Genomic DNA, 10,721 nt, shown 5'->3' with positions numbered 1-10,721 from the left:
TTTAAAACAAAATGTAAGTTACTTTCTCCATTAAGGCTAATTAAGGAAATCATTTTTAATAGTGCATTTAAAGCACATTCCTTCATGCTTTCTGATTGCCTTTCATACACACACATTCTGTCTTACTTAAGCAAGGACTGCTGATTTCAACCTCCCAACAAATGTATTTACTGTTAGTGATAACTGCTATAGGGTACACAGTAAATCTGCCTTGTTAGGTTCAAACAAGGGTTCAGGGTTTAAAAACAGAAATGGAATAATAAAGGCTTCTCCAAGCAGAAGTAAAAAAGATCATTCTTGTACCACTGGCGACAGACTGCTTGTTAGCTGTCACTTGAATATAAAACTGGCTGTGTAGATACCTTCAAGGGACAATTTATTTATTTATTTATTTTTTAAACCTGATGTTTTTGTTAGGAAATTAAAAAGCATGCATTATTAGTTCATTTATCCAGAACAAATGCATGAGTGAAGCATCGAAATAGACAAATAATGCAGTACATGTATGTATATGCAACAACTGAAATCTGTATCAATTAATATGGTGAAATGTTGTAGGTAATTTAAGACTCAGTAAAGGTTACATACATTAATTTGTCTTGCTTTGGTTTGTTGTCTTTTCTGCAGTAACATTTACAGTAGATTTATGGTTTAATTTATATATTAAAAATAAACAGATCAGCCGTTCTTCTTTATGCAGGGGGGCAAGAATTCCAGAAATCTGAATTTCAGTGATTTTATTCTAAAAAGAAGTTAAGTAAATCACCATCTGGACTGTATGTAGGATGCAAGAGTGAGATTTTCAACTACCAAAACGACTTTGATAGTAATGCAGACTGGACTGTACGGGTACACAGCTGAACACAGCTGTATATAGGGTACATAGCTGATAACTGTCTGCGTTGGGTCAACTGTCTCGCAGTTCACAGCAGATCAAAAGCTTACATTGTATGAAATGAAATAGCAGCAGGAGCCAGAGGAACCATCCCCGATGCCATGAAAGAAATATAACATTTGGTTTTAGATGAGGGCAATTGTAATCTGACTGTGGTAAGTTATTTTACAAGTGCAGCCCAAACATTTATCTGGATCTAATTCATATGGTTTAAGGACATACAGTTGTTGGCCTTTGTACAGAAAAGCAAATGATAGCTTTTATTTGGATACTGGGTTCAATTGACTGTTATTGTCCTGTTAGTGTTTAAATGCCGTATTTTTTCACTTTGCATGCATTTCAGGGAGAGAAAATAGCTGTTATTTATGTCATTTTTTTCTGAATAAATACAACAATATCTGGGTTTGTATTATATTTTTTTATTAAATTTTCTAAGTAAGTGTAAATAGTATATAAGATCTGAAATCATAAATTTAATACCAACAGGACTGTTGCATTTAAATTGTATAACACTGGCTTTTCCCCCCAAATACTTTACATAATCCAGTGACGTTGAAAAGTTTCCTTAAAAAGCTTATTTTTTTGTCATGTTTTCCCTTGTAAGAAATTGTTCAAGTAAAAAAAATTCCCAACAGTGTAAAATAGTCCATTTGATGAAGATCTCAACAATTAAAAGCACAAGTATTAAAGCTTTACAGGACAATACATTCTAATATACAAGCAGCTTTTGCCTTTTTCTCCTTCCTAGCAAACGTAATTATCATAGCTTAACATTTCTAAGGAGTATTTTCTAGGTAACAGGCCTGCATTTAAAATATCTTTCATAGAAAAGGCATTAAACCAGTAAATATTTAATGTCATATTCTAAAATATATCATTATACAGTGCACATACAGATTTGTATCATATCTTAAATAAACCCTAGTCAACATTTTTGGTTGAATATGTTCATTAATATTCTATAACTAAAACCTACTTAATAACTTATATGTCATGAGATGAATACATAATATTAAATGTATACAATACCGCACCTAAAGTTCCCTTCTTTAGTGCGCAAGTCAAACTTTCAAAATAAATATTTTCTTTTTCTTAAATAGCATTACAAATATTATAAGGCACAGTAAGAGCCACATATTAATATTAAACCCTTAAAACTACAGTGTTGCTTTTTTGAACAAAGCACGATTTGCATAAGATATTTCATATTGGCAGGTAGACATTCATTTCAATCGCGTTGTTGTACCAATCATTACAAGAAAATATACAAAACATGCAAAAGGTGTCTGCTGTTCATGTTGACCAAAATAGCAGGTTTTAAAGGGTTAAGTTTCACATTTTCCCTGTATTTCATTCAGAGCCATGGACAGGTGCAATAAATAGAAAGAGAAGGTCTGATGTCGTCAAGGGCTGATCCTATTTCAGAATTGGAATAGCTGACACCAGCAGTTAAAGTTTCCCAAAAGGACGGGGAGAGGGATTAAAAATGCGATAGCTCATCAAACAAGCACAAGTGATGCGTTCTTTCCAGAGCTGTCTGTGCTACTGATTGTCCAGACAGCTGTTGCACCCATTTTTCCCCGCATCACCGGATCCAGAGTTGCACTCATGCAGAGATGAGGAAAGAAAACAACTTTGGTGCCTGTCCATTTAAAAAAAAATATATATATATATCTGAATGGCTGTGTGCCTTAAATTGTTCGATGCCCTTAAAAGATATCAAAATATTGTTTTTGCCCTCAAAGAAAATAATAATAATAATAATAATAATAATAATAATAATAATAATAATTATAATAATAAACCTTTGCATAGGTCAAAGTGAAAGTCAGAAAGGATATTCAGCATTTGGAAGTTGAAAGGTAGTTCTGACACAGCTACAGTTTTTTGTTTTTTTCCTTACTTCTATCATTCCCTGATTTGCACTTTTGAAAACAGAGTTGTTAAGTGCTGGAAAATACTGCATTTCCCTGATAACCAGAAAAGGTAGATGCACTTGTGTAGACTGTACTTAAAAGCCCTCATTTTTTTTTTTTTTAAAGACACAGGGCCTCCAGTCTCATTATGTATACATGTATAACATGGTGAGACTTCTAACAGTCATAACAATTCTAGATCATTACTGTATTTATAAAAAAGACAGTGGGATTAAGATATTTTGCTTTTAAACACCGCTTTTTCTCTTTAAATAATAAAATAAACAAAAAATAACAGTCAGCTGTTATTTCATACAGTTTTGCTTTATCATCACTGCAAGTTGTAAGGCCATGGAATATAATATTTATAATTCTGTATCATTATTTTGTTTTCCTGTCTCATCCAATGTTCTGTTATTGCATGCGGTCTGTCTGCAGCTGCTGAGGCTGGTACTGGCCGAAGGCTGCGGCCGCTGCTGCAGCTGAGCCAGGGGCAGTGGCGGCGAGAGGCTGCTGGACCGCGTAGCCGTAGCCGGCAGCAGTGACATAGCCTGCTGCGGCCGGGGAAGCTGCATAGGGGTACTGTTCATAAGCTGCGGCGGCTGCAGCAGTGGCGGCTGCGGAATACTGTGCGTATGCGGCTCCAGTGTAGTCGATGTACGGAGAGGTGGCTGCTGCTGTGGCTGCAGTTTGCTGCACATGTGGGATCATGACTCCCGGCTGCATAAATGCCTGAGGATAGACATAGTGAGCTGGGATCCTGTGGGGCAGAACAACATGCGTTAGCAGTGAGGAAAAAAATTAAAAAATTAATAAAAAAAACACCAAAATGTTTCAAATGCTCCATTCAATACAAAAAAAAAAACAAAACAAAACAAAAAAAACACCAAGAAAACTCCATCTAGTTGTTATTAGGGACATAGGGTTGCCACAATAGGGGACTATGAAATAGTAAAACAACTGGACATTGCCTCTTCATATTTTACTTAGAGTCCTTATAGAGAAAAGAAAGAAAAAAAAAAGTGGGCTGCATTTTATTAGCATTTCATGCTGCAGATATTTCAGGTCGCATTTTTCTTGTTGCAATGCATGCTGCATTAAAACTGAGGGATGAAAGAACTTTGGCATTAGCCATTTTGATAGATGGACCATTTTCAGAAATGGCTCGCTCTCCTCTACACTGTTATGAAGTCTCGAAAACAAGAAAAATAAGCTTTTGGGAACTAGACCGACATAAAAAGTATGGCTCCACTTATTTAGAATGATACTGTTTTTAAAAACTACCTATTTCGTACTGACATCATAAATAAATAATAATGCCACTGATTGCAAATACAAAAATAGACTTTGAACCATCATTGATACTGCAGATTTTTTCCAAGTTATTCAAAGTCTATTATGGCAACCCTATTTAGTTTGCTATGCAGACTCAGCACTCAATTATATAATCAAATCTCCACAACCCCAGTCACCCTTATTAAAAAAAATTATAATAAAAATAAAAAAGGCAGGCGACAAAAGGATTTCAAAACAAAGTCCACAAGTGTCATAAACACAGCAGAATCACTCTTTAAAAAAAAAAAAAAACTCCAGTGCAGCTCTCACTCGTGTTTGTTTAAAGTGGCTCCTGTGGCAGCTACACAAATGCTATTAAAAACACAGCAGTGAATCTCAGTATGTGTGCATCACACCCCACTAAAAGGTCACAAGGACATTCCGGTCAAACCTAGGTTTATATTGCAGGCCCTCTGTGTCTCGATTGCTTGTCTCAGCTTACATGCAAAAGAGGGTTAAAGAGAGACTTCAGTAGACAAATAGGGAGAATACAAAGTCTAATAAGTCAAAGCATGCTAGACTCGAGGAAACATACGTACACCTGTGAATTGCATGATACACTTCTGTCTTATTAAAGTGCATGTATTTGTGGTGTTCTTCAACTTCTTGTATCAGGTTTAAAAGCAAGTAAGTATTTTTTTTTATTTTATTGTTATTTACTTCAACTGGAAATTCTACTAAAACATATTACAAATCCCAAAATAGCAACAGTACATAATCATGTTGATTGATTTTTTTGTGTTATTATTCTAATGTTCTATTCAATAGGAAAAAAAAAACACATTACTGTACTTGCAAAAGAGGTATACAGTTCTTGTATATATAAAACATTAAAAAAAATTACATTAAAAGAGTCAGGAACAATGTATATTCTATTTTGGTGCTTTTTAAAATTATTGTCTTACTCTGCGGTACATGTTGCTAATCTGTAAAACAAAAAAAGTTACCCTAAAAACATTTATTGGCCAACAAAAATACTGCTTTGCAGCATTTTGTTTTTAAACAAAAGTATAAAATGTTGGATTTATATTGGTTTAGACGGTATTGTATTCACTGATCGGGAGTGTAAGATGGATGGATGCAGGTGTCCCGATTTACCCCGCCCTCTTTGAGGTGGTTAAAAAAGAAATTAAATTAAAAGAATTGAAAATTAAAAAAAAAAAAAAATGGGGACAGACTGTGTTCAACCTCTGGGAGCTTGAGGAACAGGTGTCGGGGTGTGCAACCTTATCTGTCAGCCTAACTTACACTGGAACTCAGTGCACTCCCTGGCATCTTTTCTTTACACACCCACTGATTGACAGCAAGGGCTGCAGCAGGGCTATTTTTGTTGCCGTGTCATCCAATGGCTGTATAAGGTCAAAGGGAACAAGTTCCCCTCCACAAGATAAGGTCTGTAAGTGTCAGAATTCTGTCTGTCATTAACCCCTTCTGTGCCGTCTTTTAAACCCCTCGTGTTCACATCTTGTTCTTTGTCTGTTCCTTTGTTTTCGGAACAGCTGCGGGCTGTGGCTGTTTTTCTAGTACTTTTAAAACATGGCATATTATATACTGTCTCTTTGTGGACCAATAAGTAGAGAAGCAAGACAAGGAAGTATACAAATCAGGCACTGGAACTTGTTTGTTAGGTGCGATGATAAAATAGTCAGCAACGTCACTGAAGTAAATTACACTTCAACAGTCACAGAATATAAACCCGATTTTGCCTGAAGAGTCTGCAAAACTAATTCAGACCAGGCTAGCCTAAACAGGTGCACAGTCTTTAGGGCTCAGTTGTAGATGCGTTTTTTGTTTGCAGTTTTTTTTTTTAATGGGTTGAATGGACTCCAGAGCACAATGAAATAATGATTCTGACATTTTAAAAAGGCTTTGAGCCCACCTGTTATTTTCCACCTGGATAAAAGTCTCATACATTATTTACCAAGGCTTTTGTCAAAAGCTATCATTTGCCAAACGAGCTTGAGGTGGGAGGCAAAACTACATTTTTAAAACCTAAATTAGGTGTTAACAGCCTTCCCCCGATAGTATATATTGTATTTGTTCCTGACTGCCTTGTTCAGTAATATTTGCAGTTCCCCATTTCCTCAATTACAGTAATCCTGCTCCAAATCTAGACTAACAGTTGTCAAATTGGTCTGCTGGACTGCAGTATTCGGTACAGAAAAGTTGGTTGTATATTTAAGGCTAAACATCAGTGTGGGACTGAACACAGCTGGGGTGCTGGAATTGACGGCCTATTCTAGCGGTTTTACACCTCATAACCGTGCCTGATAAACAACAGAGCTATCTCTTCACTGCAGCATTGTGTTCTTAAAAGTCTACCATACAGGGATTTAAAGAAGCATACTTAAGCAGTTAAACAAAATAATACAGTGAGGCTTGTGAAGGGAAACAGCCCTTCTAAGGAGGTAGAGAGTTGGAAGCATGTAGTTAATTGAAAGAAACAAAACCAACACCAACAAATGGAAAGAGAAAACCGCAACATGCAAGCAACGAGTTGATTTGTCATAAAATTCACACAGAAATGTTGCACGCACTCACTCCAACAAAAATGTATTTTGTTAACAAAAAAAAAAGAAAACCACAGGCTACAGCATGAAAGCATGAAAGACCCTTTGCTCCCCATGGCAAAGTCAACACTCCTCAACACAAGGAAAAACACCAAATCCTCACTACAGCTTTTTTTTCATTAAATAAAAGCACACAGTTTAGCTATCAACACCACTTCATTACGGTAAAAAATAAAAAATAAATAAAAAAAGCACACACAGCTCTATTGACTATTTAAAACAACAAAATTAACATACATGCATTGTTAATCACCATTTTAGCTTGTTTGTGTGTGTTTGAGTCTACTGGTTACAGTTTAAGCTCTGCTCAACTCAGAACAGAACTATTCCACCTCATATCATCATATCCTTCTCATGACACCAGTTAGCTTACTGTAAACGACCCTGTCAGATCAGAAAGAAATAAATAAAATTGAGTCAAGCTTAGGGGGAGGGAAAAAATAAAAAAATAAAAAAAGGGACACAGAGGTCTTGTATACAACACACCTTGTTTGATAGACAGTGACTAGGTTCTTATTTTTAGCAGACTGGTAGGTACTAAAAACACACTTGACTCGATCAAAACATGTCTTTGCTTCTTTTGTAGCCTTTTTTTAAACTCAAAATACAACATTGGAAAAAAAAATGAAGTTATCTGGAAGGAAAATAGAAAATACCTAAGGGTTAATAGTAGTACAGCGATGTGTTTCCACAGACAGAACTACATGATATACTGTACAGAACTACATAATATTATTAATAAAGCTGCACATTGAGTGTATTTAGTTTCAAGGAGAATGACATACCCATAAGGCCTCTGTATGAATGCAGGGTGGATTTGCTGAACTCCGAAGGCAAAACCTGATGATGAAAGGTACCAGAACCCAATTAACTACAGTAGGCCATTTATATAAATTAATTGCAATGGCATTTGTAAGCAATGTGAAAACAGTTCAATAACCAACACATTCCCCCTTACAGGATTACAGTCACTGTGAAACATGCAAGTCGACTTTTGCATGCAATGTAAAAATTCAAAACGTTCACCTGTCTAGGTACAGAAATCACAAACAGAAGCTATACCTGCTCTAAAAATGACAGTATTTCTATACTCATTACTAATGCACCTGTTCAAAGATATTATGTTATTGCAAAGCAAACCATGGAGTCAGGGTCATTGTAGTGTAATCTTACTCCCCCGGTTGTCAAACAAAAAACTATTTTTTCTTTTTTTTTTTGTTCCCCTCACCTGGTTGCATTACTCTCGGCTTTGCTCCCAGGTACGCAAGGTTTACATTGGCTTTCCTGCCATCTATGATGGGATTGGGATCCTTACAGGCCCTTTCTGCAGCTGCCCTGTCAGCCATGGTGACCTCAAAAATACAAACATTTTATTAGAACCAAGTTCGCTAGAGCAATACATACACATTGTAATGCCTGAGGTTTACAGTCGAGTCAAAAAAGCGGCAAGATGGTTTTATTTTGTCTCTGCAGTATATCAACGCACAACAGTCTTTGGTTTCGGTAAAGAACAACAACAACTATTCCTTATTTTAATGCAACTCAAGTGCACTTTTTAAATTAAAATTAATTTTGCCAACAATCCATTTTTTTCTAGAAAAAAAAACAAACCTGTTTATAAAGTCCCCAAGACATGATATTGCACAAAAACAAGACAGACAAGTACTGTACCCCTCCGCATTGTTGACAACTACGTTGGCATGGACTCGTATCTTTACCTTGTTACCGACTACCCCTTTCTGATGTTCAGCTTCTCTTTTTATTTATTTGTGCTATTTTATTCAAATTAATGACCTTAATATAGTTGTTTATGTATGTATTCCAACCTAAATATGTTTCCATTTTATTTACGCATATACAGGGGTTGTGTACTTTCGATCCTTCATTATGTCGCGGTTTACAAAGCCACCTCTTCGCCGCGTTTGTTTGGGGTTTTTACTGTCTTTAGCTTTTTACTTTTAACTTCTTTAATAGTTTATTTGGCCTCAAATAGTCGAAAACTTATTTTGCGATCTCCGCACATAAAATGACCCTGCTTTCGCATTTCAGTCCATGCAGCTTAGTTTTTTTTTTTTTTGTTTGTATAAGCGATTGTAAAAAAAAAAAAAAAAAAAAAGCTACTAATATTCATTGTAAATACTTACGAATCCATAGCCTCTGGATTTCCCAGTCTGTCTGTCAGTAATCACCACAGCTTCTTCTATTTCACCGAACACTTCAAAGTATTTCCTGAGACTCGAATCTGTGGTATGGTAGGGCAGACCCCCAACAAAAATCTTCGTGTAGGTGGTATCCTTCTGGGTAGTGTGCATCTTCACCAAATACTAGTGCAAAACAGTTGACGGGAGGGGGGAAATAGTGCAAATTTGTACTTAAGTTAAATTATAATTATTACAAAACAGTTGCAAACACAGCCAAAAAATCGAGGTAGATGTAGTTTCAACACTGGGGAAAAATGGATTGTCCAAACAAATGAAAATATTTCACCTTCTGCTTGTTTCTTTTGCAACTAACTCAGTTCACAAACCCATGCCTCTAATGTACTCTACACAAACTCCACCCCGTTTAGAACGGAGGAGGGATTTCTGCCAAATTCCTCCCCACCCACAACACACTTCAGCAGACAGCTGCTGTTGCGGGCAAATGTGAGGTTAGTTCTTTGTTTGGTAGGTCACCGCTTGCTTTGATAAAGCTCCCACTGGCAACACTTCATGGCAACTTTTTAATAATAGATAGGGCATGTAGTTTTTTTTTTTTTCCATCACACTACTCAGTGAAATATTAAACGTATATATGATGAGCTACTTTCGGGTCATAAAAAAACTTGACACACATTGTTTGTTGCATAAACACATTTAAAAAAAAAAAAAATTTTTAAAACGGAATCTAAAGAAATCAATTTTCATAATTAACTGGTATAAACACTTTTTGCAACACACTATTTTTTGTTACATCCTTTCAATATACTTACAACCTCTTTGTGCTGACTTGTAGACATTTTTCTACAAGTCCAAATCACCAGGGCTTAGAAATGCAGTAACTTTATACTGTATACAATGTAAGTTAAATAGGCACCAGTTAGGCCGGTGTGTCAGTTACAACTTCTTAGTGGAGTCGCTAAGGTAACATTTTATTTTGTTTTGTTTTATTTTAGTAAGCTTTTACTTTTAAACATTAGAGGGAATTATTAACATTGAAAAGAACATTTTACAGTGACATTTTCTTTGATTAAACAAGGAATCCCTGCATCTGTAGTGTACAAATTTGCACAATAAATAGATATCAGCACGGATGATATACATAATGATACATGTCATTCACTGATAGCCTAGAAGTTAGACACTTGAGCAATTATGACTGAGCGAGACCTGCTTTAGAAAGGCATGACCACCAGGGATGTCAATGCCAGAGCCAAAGAAAGCATTTGACACAGTTAATCATGACATTCTACTTTCTAAATGATCAAAACAAAAATTTCTAAGGCATTGAAATGATTTGAGTCTTATTTGTTGGATAGAAAGTGTTGGATGTTAGAGTTAGTAATATTAAATCTCCCTTTAGGAATTGCACAGCGGGGATCCCCAGGGTTTTGTATTTGGGCCATTATTATTCAGTCTGTGTATCAATGAGCTACCGGGTGCTTGTCCTGGAGTTGACCTCCAGATGTACGTTGATGATACAGTTGTTTATGTCTCTGCCAAAACTAGTCAAGAGGCTGCTTATAAGATAACAAATGTTATGACAGAGGTGACAGATTGGCTGAATTACTCCTGACTAACATTGAGAGTGTGAGAATGTGTTTTTCTGTCAAACAAAATTCAACAAAAAATCATGTTTTATATTTTAATTAAATGGGATAATATAGTTTCATAAGAACATAAGAAAGTTTACAAACGAGAGGAGGCCATTCAGCCCATCTTGCTCGTTTGGTTGTTAGTAGCTTATTGATCCCAGAATCTCATCAAGCAGCTTCTTGAAGGATCCCAGGGTGTCAGCTTCAACAAC

The 10,721-nt window shown here is 35.9% G+C and overlaps 1 protein-coding gene across 2 annotated transcripts; it reads right to left on the bottom strand.

Moving 5' to 3' along the window:
• Positions 1-1,298: 1,298 nt before the first annotated feature.
• On the bottom strand, positions 1,299-9,351 carry rbm24a (RNA binding motif protein 24a). Of its 2 annotated transcripts, none has more exons than XM_034058392.3 (4): positions 8,861-9,351; positions 7,502-7,556; positions 4,538-4,583; positions 1,299-3,571 (listed from the first exon to the last, which is right to left on the bottom strand). In XM_034058392.3, the coding sequence occupies exons 1-4, from the start codon at positions 9,026-9,028 to the stop codon at positions 3,226-3,228; spliced, it is 615 nt and encodes a 204-aa protein (XP_033914283.1). In that variant the 5' UTR covers positions 9,029-9,351; the 3' UTR covers positions 1,299-3,225. The 2 variants fall into 2 exon arrangements, with proteins under 2 accessions (XP_033914283.1, XP_033914282.1); XM_034058391.3 differs by lacking the exon at positions 4,538-4,583 and adding an exon at positions 7,945-8,068 and having other exon boundaries at positions 8,861-9,339.
• Between the last annotated feature and the right edge of the window lie 1,370 nt (positions 9,352-10,721).

Source organism: Acipenser ruthenus, chromosome 3 (genome assembly GCF_902713425.1).
Source record: "Acipenser ruthenus chromosome 3, fAciRut3.2 maternal haplotype, whole genome shotgun sequence".
NCBI lineage: Eukaryota > Metazoa > Chordata > Actinopteri > Acipenseriformes > Acipenseridae > Acipenser > Acipenser ruthenus.
The sequence above is the reverse complement of the archived record's forward strand: the minus strand, read 5'-3'. Positions and strand labels throughout refer to the sequence as shown.

What these genes read in the sequence shown, in the direction of transcription:
- rbm24a (XM_034058391.3), bottom strand. Translation starts at nt 9,028, where the DNA reads ATGCACACTACCCAGAAGGATACCACCTACACGAAGATTTTTGTTGGG. An exon ending in AATCCAGAGGCTATGGATTC is followed by an intron (nt 8,069 to 8,860) that starts GTAAGTATTTAC and finishes TGTATTTTTGAG; the next exon opens with GTCACCATGGCTGACAGGGC. An exon ending in GCCGAGAGTAATGCAACCAG is followed by an intron (nt 7,557 to 7,944) that starts GTGAGGGGAACA and finishes TTTCATCATCAG; the next exon opens with GTTTTGCCTTCGGAGTTCAG.